The sequence below is a fragment of the Cydia pomonella genome, chromosome 9, assembly GCF_033807575.1.
Source record: "Cydia pomonella isolate Wapato2018A chromosome 9, ilCydPomo1, whole genome shotgun sequence".
NCBI classification, from domain to species: domain Eukaryota; kingdom Metazoa; phylum Arthropoda; class Insecta; order Lepidoptera; family Tortricidae; genus Cydia; species Cydia pomonella.
The window spans coordinates 11013214-11028738 of NC_084711.1; the positions used below are offsets into that span (position 1 = coordinate 11013214).

The window sequence follows — 15525 nt, forward strand, 5'->3', positions numbered from 1 at the left end:
CACTGTCAGTAGCGAAGTCACAGATCGAAATAGCAGGTTTAGTATGGCGATGGCGCCAAAGAGTAGTATAATATGATGGCGCTTTGACTGGTGCTTAACACCATTACGCACTCTGAAATAGAAAATAATATTGCGTTACTTAAGTAGGTACTTATGTATTATGGTACCTTTATAGAACCGAAGGCCAATTTAAGAAAATATACCTATATTAGCCTTGAATTGAAGACATGATTTTTATTCACTTGTTACCTATATGTTGTTATTAGGGCTAACCACTGAAATGGTGAGACGCGGCATGTATTATGTATTGTTGATTAAGTATTTTTGTTCTAATAAAAATTCCACATAATGTCCATTTAAAAGTTAGGGAAAGTCTTCTAAGGCCATTTTGGCGTATAAGACCGGGATCTGATCTCCATTTAAAAAATCTACCTGTATAATCGCGATGGCAGGAAAATGATGTGATAAGTGGCTGATGATAATTCTAAGTCAGCCATTCAAATAGTACGATGTGCGGAGGCCAAAACATGTTACAACAAAATACAATGTTATTATTATACAGCGTATATTTTTGATATGACCGCATAACCAAAGGGTAATTCATCAACACAATTTCATAGGTTTTATAAAAAACAGACGACTTTTAATTTTCCATATAATTATTATTTTTTTATACTACGTCGGTGGCAAACAAGCATACGGCCCGCCTGATGGTAAGCAGTCTCCGTAGCCTATGTACGCCTGCAACTCCGGAGGAGTTACATGCGCGTTGCCGACCCTAACCCCCTCCCTACCCCTCGTTGAACTCTGGCAACCTTACTCACCGGCAGGAACACAACACTATGAGTAGGGTCTAGTGTTATTTGGCTGCTGTTTTCTGTAAGGTGGAGGTACTTCCCCAGTTGGGCTCTGCTCTAGATCTGGAATGACATCCACTGGCTGTGCCCTACCACACAAAGCGAGATGACATTCACAATGCCCATACCTCTCTTATGGACGTAGTTTAAGGACGTACCCGGGTCCAAAAATATAAAATAATTCAGCGAGCAATGTATTACTAATAATTCACCCTATATACGTCCCACTGCTGAGCACAGGCCTCCTCTCATGTTCGAGAGGGCTTGGGCTATAGTCCCTACGCTGTCCGAATGCGGGCTGGGGACTTCACACACACATTTGAATTTCTTCGCGGATGTACGCAGGTTTCCTCACGATGTATTCTTTCACCGAATAGCTAGTGGTGAATATCAAGTGAATCAATAACTACTATGTTTTATCTTGGTTTTAACTCAAAACGTCGCATTTAATGACGCGACGTCACAACTGTCACAAATCACTATGATGTACAAAATACATTGCCGCTCGACAAAAAATCTAAAATTAATTATGCTCTGGTAGTTGACTAAATTTAAAAAAATCTTTCAGAATTGTTTTATAGCACTAAAACCTACGTCTAGTTTACGTTTAAGTAAGTTTGCAGTTATATCAGAAATACACACTCTGTACTAGTTATAGATACCCCGTTTTTTTATCTGATTATAAATTGTACAACCTCAAAAGTAGTGATTAGTGCTGGCCGAACTTTAATTAGAAATGACCATATTGAAAATTAACCATCACAAATTGAACCGTAGACCGTAACGGACGGTTACAGTTTAGAGTTCAATTTGTAATGGTTAATTTTCAATATGGGCCGGCGCAGCAAATAATAACTCGGACGCAAAGTAAAAACTGAAAAGTTATTTTTTGCGCCACCAGAGGGCCTCGTTAAATATACCTTGCCCACACCAAATTTTCGTCTTGCCCCGCCACTGACTGGTAGTGATAACTTTTTCCTCCAAAATTAAACCTGAGTGCCTAGTAATTTTGAGTTATTTCCTTATGTAGGCTGGTAGAATTGACTTTAAATGTGACATTATCTATGAAAAGGGACCTTATTGTCGATGGCGCTTACGCCGCACCGCGTCGCGCAGCGTTGTATTTGTATCGGAGCATCGTTTATACAGGCGGAAGCGTCATCGACATTAAGGTCCCTTTTAATAGATAACGTCACAAATGATGATTTTGAATAATAAGTATTTAATGCCGTTAATTTGGAATTGATTTGGTTTGATATCTTATACATAGTTAATATTTTCTTCGGGTTGGTGTGGTGAAAAACTTTGGGTTTCACTCGGGGGCATTTGTTAAGCCCTCGTGCTTTGAACGTGGTTCTATTTTGGAATCTTTCGCGTACTCGAGTATCACGAGCGGCTAAACAACAAGTTTGACCCCTTGGCCCTTGTAAAACAAATAACTAATTAACCACACCATTGCATTGCATTTCATCCACAAGAATGTAAAGTAAATTTTGATTTTTTTCTTAATGTTAGCTGGTACAATTGACTTTTAAATGATGATTTTGAATGATAAATATTTAATAACGATCACTTGGATTTCGTTTTGTTTGATGTTTTACAGTTAGTATTTTCCTCGAGTCGGTGTAGTGCATTATTTTGTTTCCCTCGTGTCTTGAAACCCTCGCAACATTCAAGATTTCACTTTTCAATTTTGTAATCTTTCGCTTACTCGGGTTTCAAATATCAATATTAGCACGAGCTGTTTTTACAAGCTTTTTATTAACTTATTGCAATTTATATGCAATATGTATGTAGGTAAATATCAAATCTTGCAACTTAAATTTGATCCACTTCCTGGTTTCCGATGAAGCTGACATTCATATGTTAGTACGGTGACAATGCAATATTATGGTACCATCGACCTGATCTGATGATGAAGACAGGAGGTAGCCCTAGGAACTCAGTTATCAAACAACGCAGCCTAATTCTTTGGGGTTGTTAGAATTGTCTCGATGAGTATTAAATAAAAAAATAAAAAATAAATAAATAAACGTTTATTCACATTTCATGCCTTATAAATATTTACAATATACTTCTGCCAAACCACAGAGTGGTTTGTTGGCAGACGAAGCTCCTATAATATGCAAGCTAAGTAGTCTATATGTTACTTATATTTTTATCTATTTAACCTCTTACCGCATGCGCAGCCCTATCTGGCAGTTATAATATTCAATTCTATTGATAGCTATTAAAGTTTATTTTTAAACAGATATAATACTTTTGTTTACGACATGAAGTAAGGGGTTAACGCTACAATCTGATCATACAGTATAAAAAAATGCAGTGCATGTATACAATTTATAGCGGTTGTATTTTACCTTTTATTTTATTTAATAGATTATTGCTAAGTTTCTTTTTAAATGTTCGTTTTGTTATCCTTTTGGTCTTCAAATCCGATGGTAACTCGTTATAGATCATAGGGACTAAATATTTTCTACATCTCTGGCCAAAATAATTAGTAAAACTAGGTACTAGCAATTTATTATTATCTCTGTTTCTTACTATCTCCTATATTCTATCTGTTTGTGTTTAGTTGCCTGTGGAAAGAAAAGTACAGTCAACGATAAACACATGTATCTAAATAAATAATTTTCAAAAACTTGACAAAAGACTTATCAGGGTTCCGTGTATGAAGGGTGCTATCCGGAATCCTATACTTCTTCGTTGACGCGCAGTTCGTGAACAAGAAATAACATGAAATGTATACTTAACTATGTCTGTACGGGTCAAATCTTGCAACTTAAATTTGATACGTTTTTCTGGTTTTCGATGAAGGTATTGCATGCATATATAAATGGGACGCAATATTATTATGACATGAAGCTGATCTGATGATGGAGCTGAAAGGTGGCAGTATGAACTCTGTAATAAAACGACGTAAGTATACGAAATCATAATTTAACCATTACAGTCGACGAGTAGGAAAACAATATTTTTTTTTAAAGTTTTTACTATGGAATGGACTTTGATGCATCAAGGCGGTTTGTTTACAGAGAGCCTATCGGATGTGCAAGAGAGAGGCAGATAACGACATTTCAATTTTTGTGTTTCGCGGTAGGCCCTCAGTATGTGCTAGTGGCGCTCTCTACGCAGATTTTTGCATATTATTCCCTATTAAACCAAAGAGAATTTGAAACAGAGGTGGATTGTCAAAGAAAACTTTGTAGCCACGTATATTTACTGCCATCTTTCGATTAAAACTTTTAGAACGCCATTTGACTTTGATCCTTATTATTTAATGATATGTGTCAAATTGGTTAAATATCAAAAAGTGGCCCCATCTAATAGATCAAAGGCTAAAGGTATGACATTGTTTCGAGCGATGGCGCCATAACCTTTAGGTTGTGCTAGTAAATTTGCTCTGGCTACGAAGTTTTCTTTGACAATTCACCTCTATTTCAAATTCTCTTTGATTAAACAAAGCAATCTTTCTATTTTATGGTTTCCCGCACTACCTACATACTGTCGCCCTCTATAATTTTCAACATGTAAGTTCATCAAAACTTTTAGACATTGTAACGTTACAATCTACCAACAGATGGCGTTAAGAACACTGAAGCATTGCAGTGGATTGCGTTCAATTCTCAATTTTAATTTTAATCCTTGCCATTTACCATCACTTAGAAAGGGTCATTAAATTAGTGTTTCTCGTCTAATGACCGACCTCAACTTGCCAAAATGAACCAACTTAAAAATCAGCCCACGTAAAAATAAAACATGATTATAAAGATTACTCATAAAGATAAGGTAACTCGCTCCCAAAACTGAGACAAATCTAACACTTCATTCTTCGAAACCAGGGGGCCTACAAATCTAACACTTCATTCTTCGAAACCAGGGGGCCTACCGCGAAAACCGAAATTCGCAAATTTTTCTCTTTTACTCTTACTAAAACTTAACTAGTGACAGAAAAATGCCCGCATTTGACAAAATTCGATTTCCGCGGTTATAGCCCAGTGAAGCCATTTAAAACCACATCGAAGAAGAAAATAATGATACCCTAAAACATCCCTCTATTCTACACTCCACTGCGGCACCGGGTTGGTAAAAATGTGCCATTAGACTTGAGTTTAAAGTAGTGATTGCATTTCTGCTTTACAATACAAACTACTAGGTACACTTAGAGTAAAACCTACCATCGTCTTTCCCGTTTAGTAGCCGGATTATGTCTCGAAGGAATGTCAAAGGAATGAAAGTTATTATATAAAAATGCAATTACACTGGAGTGGGTCATTAGGCGGGTACACACAGAGCGAGCATACGCGCGAGGCAATTTCCTCACGCACAAACCGGCCAGTGTAAACGTGCCTCGCCGCGGCGGCGCACATAGGCGAGGAAAACGCGCGCGCCACCTCGGCCGAAGCACGTCTACAGTGGCCGGTTTGTGCGTGAGGAAATTGCCTCGCGCGAATGCTCGCTCTGTGTGGACCCGCATATTCACCTACTGCAATCGCCTAAACAAACTATGAAGTTTTCAGGATGCTAAGCAACAGATTTTTTTTCATGTGGCATGTGTCTCAGTGTAATTGTACATTATAAAATCTAATCAAGATCTGAACCTTTTATAATTATATTATAATAGCCTTTATTTCAGACAGTATTTTGAATGCACATTTCATTTTGTTGTTAACATATATATATATCAAATTACCATCTGTATGCCTTTTGTAGGCAAAGGCCTCCCCTAACTCTTTCCATGTATCCTTATCCTATGTTATTTTAGTCCAGCAACCTCCTGCTGCACTCTTAATCTCATCATCCCATCTTCTTGTTGGCCTGCCACACTTCCTCTTTTTGTTTCCAGTAAACCAGTACTTACATGATTGCTTTAGACCACTTTTCTCTCCCTCGTGTCCTGCCCATTCCCATTTTAACTTCTTAATTGTTGTAGTAATATCTTTTGTTTTAGTACATTTATTTATATCTACATTTCTAACTTTATCAGATACCCCCTAACTCTGAAGATCTTAACCTAGATAACAAAAAAGAGATTTCTTAGCAACAGGATTGGATCTAAAATTCGCTCAGTCTCCGTTTCGAGATCTCACGAAATCAAGATTGCGTTCCCTAACTGTATTAAATAAGTACCTAGTACCTACATATTCTTATTACCTTAGAACATATGGGTTTGAGCTGCGTCTGGGTGACAAGCCCCTCTGCTTTCTTGGGTTGGAAATTTGTAAATAAAACAATGTAATACATTTTCTTCTCTATAATGATAACTTAGAAAAAGAAGCCAAGGATCTTTCCTCCGAGATGTTTCCTTCTGGCCTCCTCATGATCCATGATGCCACCGCTTGTTGTGAGAACAAGGTATCTGTAAGTAAGAAAAAATTATAATATAGTAACTAGCTTTTACAGGTTGATTCATTAGAGCTGACATGGGCATGACATGAGATTTATACTCAATTCTGAACATATTCATACAAAACCAGCACTTGTGACTATGTACTGTAACTATTTTGTTTTACAAGTAAATGTATGAAACAGCACTCACAATGTTCACTATAAAGTGACATCAACTTGTACCATTTATTTTTTCATATAGCACAAACTATCAAATGACAACCAACAAGAACTATTGGTGATTCGCGGTAGTTGTGCTGTGGCAACTGAATGGAAAAAAAATGCCCCGACATTATTAAAATTTTGTATTATTCATTAAATTTTTGGCCCTTATTTTGAGAAGTATTCAATAAACTATACATTAATAATAGGCAAACAAACTAAGCTTATGACAATTTAGTGTTGGACACATATCTTTACCAAATTAAAATGCTATATAATCTATTTATCTATTCTATTCTACATGCCCAACTATAGTTGTGCCAATCACTCTTGTTTGTCTCGAGAATGTTCTCCGTTTTGTATGGGGTATATTCTTGTGCAAGAACATTCCCCATAGGATATTCTTGACAATGGCACAACTATATGCCAAGTTCAAAATTTAGACCAAGCTAACATTGGTAACTTAGGTGCTTAGCACACTGCATTCAATTCGCAGGTCACACCAACATACGAGTAAGATATCGATACCAAATACGCATAGCGTTGTCTCAATCAAATTTTGGAGACATGCAAATCGGATCCAGTGTGCTAATCACCTTAAAGAACAAAGAGTTTAAGTGTAATATGAAAAAAGTCAAATCAATTAATTGAACTCTTTGTGGTTGTATTTACACAAGTTGTTAGTCCAATGGAAGATAACAAGAAAAATATATTTGCTTGCACCCTTAAAATTGAGATTGATTTGTATTATATGTACCATGTAAATTAACTTACAACCTTAACATAACTTTGTAAGCATACAAGTTAATAAAGGTAATAAAATTATGTATATATTTTATGAAACTGTCAAAGCAAAGATCCAGAAATAAATATTGTAACTCTTCCACCAATCACCAAAAAGAGATTAGCACTTTAAACAGACGATATTTTATTGTATTCAGAATCACTTTTAAACAACATTATGTATATGTAACACTAGGCCACAAGGCAAGGCTATAACATAACCTATACAATATAGATGATGGCAATTGAGGTGGGATGCATTAACAATGCTCAGGGTATTTGGGGGGTACATAATATTATATTAAGGTCGTATAAACATCATAGATAATGCAACTTACCCGAACTGCCGGGATGGCAGGAGGTTAGTCCATCTCTCTATGTCATTGATCGGTACATCGAAGCGGGGTGAAATGACTCCACACTTGTTCAATCTTCCAGTTAGGTTTACGACAATCTTGCCGGCTCTGTGATCATCAACGATTTCGAACTCGCCGATGTAACCGTGCTTCATCATCACAGTCAAGAACTTGACGATAACTTTGGAGCAAGGCCTGATAAGCACTTGCCTTTTGCCGCGCTTTTCGGCATTGTGAATGGACTTCAGCGCATCACTCAATACGTTCATACGCACCATGGCTGTAAATAACAAGGGTCAACCGTAAGTTACATGAAACTAATAGAAATCACTTCAGACGCAAACGTCAAAACACGATTAGAGGTTATCTGCTGAACATATATAAAATTAAGGTTTCATGACTGAAATAATTAATCACAGACGGAGCCGATAGGTTACTTTCACGAAATATTCATATTATTCGATCAAAATGCCGATAATTTTTCTGATTACCTAGGATTAAAACCCGCCTCAACTACTCGAAATGACAGGATAGTGCAAAAGAAGTTGGTAAGTTTTTTTTCTAGAGTTGCCAGTATGTTTTGAGAGACGTTTTTCGAGGTTAAGTTAAACCAAGAAAAGCCTGCAACGATTTTGATATTTTTGATATCACGTCATAGTTTCATATAAGTTTACGTTAATAACACTTACACTGCGTGTGCTATCAAAACCGTTACAGACTTTTTTTTGCCTAGCTCTATAATTTTTCTACAAAACAACAGCATGAACGTAGAAAAACAAAATTAATTTTAGGGCTCCTCTACACGATGACCCGTCGTACGCCAGTCTTAGGGACGCAGCTATGAAGTGGAATGAGATAGCAATATCACTTGCTCCCTCTAACGAATAACTGGCCTACGCTGGATCATCGTGTAAAGGAGCCATTATTTACATTTACATGCGTGGCAAGTCTCGGCAGGCCGACGCGGACGCAGCTACGCGGTGAATGAGATAGAAATAACTCCTTCTAACGGATAACTGCGTTTTTGAAGCTTGTGTTGTGTAGGCTTGCCACGCATGTAAACTAGGCATTACATCTCAAATCCATTTGCCGTTATTTCTTTATGGCAATATTATTAAAAATAATTATATTTATTCATTCATTCAATCATTCTCATTCATTAATCTACCATTCACCTGAAGCTGTTTAAGGCCAAAGTAACCAACCACCATACTCGACTGACGCGTTTCGTTTGCCTCGATCGTGCGCGTCTTTCTTTCATTGACTTCTTTCAAACTCTTGCGAAAATAAGTTTTGTTAGTTTCAAAGTTTATAAATACTTATTAATCAGATACTTCATGCCTTACAATGGGACTAATACAAACTACACTTCGGATTTATTGCTTGAGTGGCTCTTGGGAGCAAGTTCTATGCAATTATGACTAGTGTACAAAGTTGAGTGAACTTGTGTGTAATACAGTGTCCATTATGTTTAGAGCTGGGTTAAGCTAAATCCTACAGGTGTGCTGTTCGCATTGTTGTGGAATTCAAATCCTAGCAACCAGTCTATGATGAAGTTATGTTGTGTCAAGTTAAATTATCGGTGTTATCGGAGGGAGTGTAACCAGAAAACATGTAAAAGTGACTGCATATAGTATAACATAAAAACTTGTAAAATAACGTAAGAGTGGTCTTCATTGAAGAAAAAGAAACTGGACATTCTACATGTAATGGAAGAATTAGAACGGTTGTTCAAAATGTATTCGAGGAAACTTTGGACCGCACTCGTGTTATGCTTCATGTGCATTCAATTGGCGTCTACAGCTGACAGTACAGGTAACTTGATACTTAATAATAGTAATGCATGTTAAATAAAAACTTCCAGGTATTTTAAGATCAGTTAGTAGTAGTAACTTGTTGAAAAAAGTAGGTCTTGTGAGGACATGGATAGCTTGTGTTGAATTTTTTGAGCACTTTATCCCTGTCTCTGTAAATTGACATTATTGCTGCTGATTGTTATTCTAGACTTCATCATCATCAGCAGCTAAACATAATAAAAAATGCAATCTGTATTAAATTGAGATATTGTCAAATACAATGATCATAACATATTAACAGATAGGGACATTAAAAAAATTCCAAAGTTCAGTAACTTTATATATATTATATATATTCATGAAATAAATTTGTAGTCATCCATTTTTATTAAATCTGACCGAAACCACCAAAACGTCCCACTTTGTCACTTGCCAGAAGAACTCCTTGACAGGTTATTTGTATAAAGATACAAGCAAATCTCATCCTTAGGGGGCGTCCACAAATTACGTAACGCAAATTGTAGGGAGGGGGGGGGGGGTCAGGCCAAGCGTTACGGTCCTGTTACGTTGGGGAGGGGGGGGGGGGGGTCAAGGTTTGCGTTACGTCACGCACGATTTTATAAAAATACATAAAAAAAATTTTTTTTTGTTTTTTTATGTATTATTATAAAATATTAGCCACAGAAGATGGGATCGCCGCCGAAGCCGATACCGATTGTGAGAGCGATTCTGATTTACCTGTAATAGAATGTATTAAGAAATGGAACCAAAACCCGTTCATAGATGATTAAATTTCTTGATTCCTTGAAACCACAGTTTAATGATTTATTAAAATTTTTGATTAAAAAGTATCTATACTACCACCTCTTTTTTACAAAGCACTTGTTACGTAACGGAATTGAAGGGGGGGGGGGGGGGGGGGGTCCCAGATAAGCATGACGGTTCCGTTACATGAGTTGGGGGTCAAAAAATTAGGAGTTTTGCGTTACGTAATTTGTGGACGCCCCCTTATGGCAAATGACAAAGTGGGATGTCTTGCCAGTTTCGATCACAAATAGTATCTAATTGATCTGTATTCATATTTGGTTTTGGATATTCATATTTGATCTGGTATTTATATTAAGTAAAAGTTCCTTCAATTGTGTTGTTCCCAAGCAAAAAGTCCCATTTTGTTGCTTGCCATAAGTATGCTTTGACAGTTTATTCATATAAAGATAGAAGAAAATCTCATCCTTATGGTAAGCGACAAGTAAGCTTAATAGGGAACTTAGGTCTACAGCCTGCAGACGCTTATATAGTTATTGCATGATTCCTTCTTTGCATATTATGTAATTTACCCCATCAATCCTGTTTTTGAGACCCATGCTTTACCCAACCATTGCATGCCTTGATTTAAGCTGAGTCTGTCCCTTGCGGACAATGTCTTCTTTAACTATACATATAATATTATTAGGAAATATGGTTCCAGCATTTACAGACAAATTTGAGTATCATTAATTGGATCATTACACACCCCTGTAATGGGGTATTGACTGTATTGTAGCTGCCATAAACTTCCACTTACACAAATGAATAAGGGGGTTAGTGACTTGGTCGTATTTTTGTTTGTTATATTATTTTAAGATCCAAAGGAATAAAAACCATATTCTATGACCGAACTTCACATTTCACATAGAAACATTCTGAATCTTGGGTTGCTTAAAACTATAAACATATTCACTTTATAAAAATAAAATATGAACAAGTAGTAAAACAGCCTCAGTCTTATCACACTGACAATGCGATCCGCACGCCGCTCCGGAATGCGAGCGAGACAGCACTATTTACGTTATAGCGTACCGCTCGCACATCAGAGCGGCGTGCCGATCGGCATCCAATGCGAACACCGCCTTAGTAGATAGACATCAAATATCAAAACAAACAGATAACTACATCGTAGCATGGTTTTGTGTATATGATGCTGTTAATATCCATCAACACTTAAGGAGAAGAGCACTTAACGAACACTGGAATTAATCTAAATTAGTAGCATTTATTACCTCTTCCTAATAATAATCGGATAGACAGACGGATATGACGAATCTATAAGGGTTCCGATTTTTGCCATTTGGCTACGGAACCCTAAAAACGACAAAGACAAGAGAGAGAGAAAGCATATTTATTTTTTACATTTACCTAACTGGTAACCTGGTGGGTGATCTGATTGACGACCGGCCTTTCCTAGTGGATAGTGCCTCCTATACTCTGTCCCCCTTATTCATATACGTCTACTAAAGTTAACTAGCCGCTAATAATCGTTTGTCCCTTTCCATCATACTAATACGTTGGAAAGGGACAAACGATTATTAGCGGCTTGTTAACTTTAGAAGACGTTTATGAATATTAAGGGGGTGTATCCGGTGTATCTACACTTATATTTAAATGAAAGTAAATCTAAATCTAAATTAAAGTACACAAAATCTACTCTCAAATGGCTCCTTAAGCTAGTTCAGGCTAGATGAAAACAACATGATTAAATAATGTAGGTTGAAGTCAGGTCGTTCAGTGACAGATCCAAGCGGTTTTGTATCTGGTTGGTTAACCAATAAATGTTATAACTACCCGAAAATGTGCAAATTGTTTGTTTAATTTTATTTAAATACCTAAGATACAGAGTTTTTATTGTGGTAGGTGGAACCCTGTCTATGAAGCCGATGGTCCTGGGTTCGAATTTGTGTGATGAGCACAGATAGATATTTGTTCCTGAGTCATGGGTGTTTTCTATGTATTTAAGTAGGTATTTATATATAATATTTATGGTCGTCTGAGTACCCACAACACAAGCATTGTTGAGCTTACTGTGAGGCGGTGTGGGGCTTACTCAATTTGTCTAAGAATGTCCAATATTTATTTATTTATCATATCCATAGCTCGGTCAGATCATCGCAAAACTGGACAGTTGTAACTCGAAAATATAACAAGATGTTTTAAAGGCGTGTTTTTTTAATGTTTGCTATTCGGTAGTGACCCTACGAACCCTAGGTTCGAAACCTGGCAAGAGCATTTATTTGTATGTTTATCACAAATATTTGTTCCTGAGTTATGGATGTTTGATGACGCACTTTTCTGCTGTAGAAATGATTTTCTGATGTAGCGCGGGAAGCCATTGAAATAAAAAACATTGCAATTTCCATCAGGACGAGGGTTTGGGGATCCTAAGCATGGAAGCCAATCTCGTAAGCGAAATCGAAATATCATTAGTGTTGTGTGTCGACAGAGTAACATCCCTATTGCGCAAATTGTTGAAGTTAATAAAAAAGACCTAGTGCGGGTAGGTCGAAAAACTCGCGTGGCTAGAAGATGTTTTCAACTTTAGCCAGTCTTCTCCGAGACCACGGGGACAACGCCGTCCTCGGAACGTCGGAGGTAAATCTAAAACTTAATACGCGATTAAGTCCCGTTTCTATGAGATGTAAAAATCGTAAAAAGTTAAAAACATACTATAAGCGTATTTAAAAAAGAATTTCCAGGCGCCAGGTGGATTTAAATCTCTTCTCCAAGACTTGTACGCACATACATACATACTTGCCAGAACCTTTTCATTTCAATTACGTACAGGCCGATAAATTTAAGCTTTTGTAATAGTATGAAATAAAACTGAATTGAAAAAATGCACCGTTTAATCCGTTCTGGCCAGTCCTGAGTTGAGACAAAGACAAAAATGGCCACAATGACATACCTATCGAAATACCTGTATAGATTAGCTCTCGCCATCTGACTACGGTCCTTGATATATATTTTCCGTCCCTCATTATTTACACCCTCTTATAGGTTCAGAAGGTATTTGATACTTCAAGTAACGCTATTTCTGTACCTATTGATCACACGTGACGTATTCCTAGTTCAGTTATTATGAAACAACGGTGCGGTCGCAAAGGTACCTATGCCTTCACCCAAAAACAACTCAATCAAGAACTTAATGAACTTCACTAAGTTAGAGTGGTGCTAAAATATTTAATGACGAATTAACGTCAGAGCCGCATAATTTTCCAGTATGCGGAGGTGGCGTCAATTAGTTATTACACCAAAGACTATGTAGGTAGGCGACGAGCCTTAATAAAATCCTTAATTAATAAATCAAGGGGGCGATGCACTCTTGTAGACAGTGTAGTTAGAGTATATATACTGCAGTGTTTAGCTTCGGGCACTCGCTGAACTTAAGGTTGCAATTTTGATTTTTAGTCGTCTACACTACAGCAGTGCTAGCCCGAGGGCACTGGAAACCGAATAAATGAAGAAATATTTCACATTCCTAATGTTAGATTAGTCTAGCGGTACCTGGACAGAGTAAGCACAGAATAAGAACTGTACATTTTTTAGTCCTTTTTGTTTTCGTAACTTCGGTATATTATCACGAAGCGTACGTATCTACCCAAAATTAAATCATGTCTGCAGGGCCGGATTTAGGGGAGGGCAACCGGGGCTACTGCCCCGGGCCTCCACAAAAGAGGGGCCCCCACAATAGAGAATACGGAAAATTTACCATTTTACTTGCAAAAAAATTGGGACAAGGGGGCCTCCACTCCTTTATTGCCCGAGGCCTCCAGACCTCTAAATCCGGCATTGCATGTCTGTCTAAAATATGTTTAAGAGGAAAGAGTACGGCCGCTTCTCCATACAAACGTAGTACCCAGTTTCCTGTCTGGATATTGACATTATGGAAAATGTTTTTACATAATTAGATATATATTAACAATATCTATGCCCCTACGTTTCACTTTTTTCGATGTTTGATTATTGTAAAAATTAGGACCGAAAAACAGTTTTCATTCTTTTTTTTTAAAGCTCTTAACTCTTATAATAATTAATTAATTGAAAAAAAATATCTAACAAAGGGGCATAGGGTCGATATACACAACAAATTGTGTCAAAATATTTTCAATAATGTTAATATCCAGAGAGGAAACTGAGGACTACGTTTGTAGGAAAACCGCGCGTCCTCCACTTTCGTCTTAATAAAAATATATCTCTTTAAAACCTGCGGTGATTTTACGATCGCTCCAAATCAATATCAGATTAGGAGATACATATTAGAATATAGTAATAGTTACTGCATGAATTAGAATACTAGTTTTAAAGAGAAATTTACTTTATTTGAATTAGGCTACATATCTGATCGCTGTGTCGTTCGTCTTAGCCTAGCTTCGTACCGTTTGAATGGGTCCTTGAGTTGGACAATATCTTGATCATTTCTATCTGTGAAGGCCTGTGGCTTGGACAAAGCTCGAACAAACCAGTACATGTTTGCGCCGTAACTTTAACCGTGGTAGGTAAATTAAAATGGTGAGCGTAATGAGTTTAGCACTCCTTATTAGTTGTTATCATAGCACATATTGTAATCTATAGACATAGTTGCCTATTAACGTTACTTTAATACATATCAGAGGGTGCACTTTACTGGAAGCAAATATCTAAAAAGATAATAAATATACCCGCAGTAACCCCGTAACGACCCTAGTATTATAAATTCTTGAAATTGGTGAAATTGCCACTTTAAAGTTTACGATCTTTAAGCAATGGATCTTGACAGCGCGATATCGTTCATCTCGTTGCTCTTTAATTATTAAACATATTGGACATCTTAGCCGACCAACGACCGATGTCAGCGCGCGCTATGCCACATCAGCTATTACATTTATTTATATTTTCCGTTTTACACGACCGTGTAAATATGATAGTTAACCCTTTTCCAGGCATAGTACGATTTTTCGCCATTAGAATATCAACTTTAGCATTCCGATTTACAGTTCAAATTAGTTTGCATTTTCGGAACAATGTGACTTGTCTTCAAATGAATCATCAAAGCTGGATTAATTGGAATACGTTTGGATTTTTTGGGATAACCTTATAGATTGGTCGACACTAATGTCCTATAATAATACATAATTGAAAATGATTGCCGATTAGTTTATAAAATAGCATCTCGCAGATAAGTAAATTTAAAAACATGTGTAAGATGTGTGTTGTTTGAGATTTAAACAACACCATGTTCAACACTTGAATCTTCGAGGACGCGAGTCTGCTCCGAGTGGGAGGGTTTTTACAGAAATGCATTCAGGAGCACGCACCGGAAAGTGCCTCAGTACCTTGATACCTAGAACGTAACTACATCTATATATACATAACAATACTTTGGGTCCTCAA

General features: G+C 37.0%; 2 protein-coding genes across 2 annotated transcripts in view; one reads left to right on the forward strand and one right to left on the reverse strand.

Annotated features, from left to right (window-relative positions):
- Nucleotides 1–6096: 6096 nt before the first annotated feature.
- Nucleotides 6097–8143, reverse strand: LOC133521350 (small ribosomal subunit protein uS8A). The gene is made up of 3 exons (XM_061856269.1): nt 8038–8143; nt 7529–7826; nt 6097–6216 (listed from the first exon to the last, which is right to left on the reverse strand). The coding sequence occupies exons 2-3, from the start codon at nt 7822–7824 to the stop codon at nt 6123–6125; spliced, it is 390 nt and encodes a 129-aa protein (XP_061712253.1). The 5' UTR covers nt 7825–7826; nt 8038–8143; the 3' UTR covers nt 6097–6122.
- Nucleotides 8144–8309: 166 nt separating this feature from the next.
- Nucleotides 8310–15525, forward strand: part of LOC133521351 (protein sidekick) — a 72481-nt gene continuing 65265 nt past the window's right edge. The window contains exon 1 of the mRNA XM_061856270.1: nt 8310–9361. Within this exon, the coding sequence (XP_061712254.1) occupies nt 9256–9361 (106 nt within the window). The 5' untranslated portion in view covers nt 8310–9255. The remainder of the gene's footprint in view (nt 9362–15525) is intronic.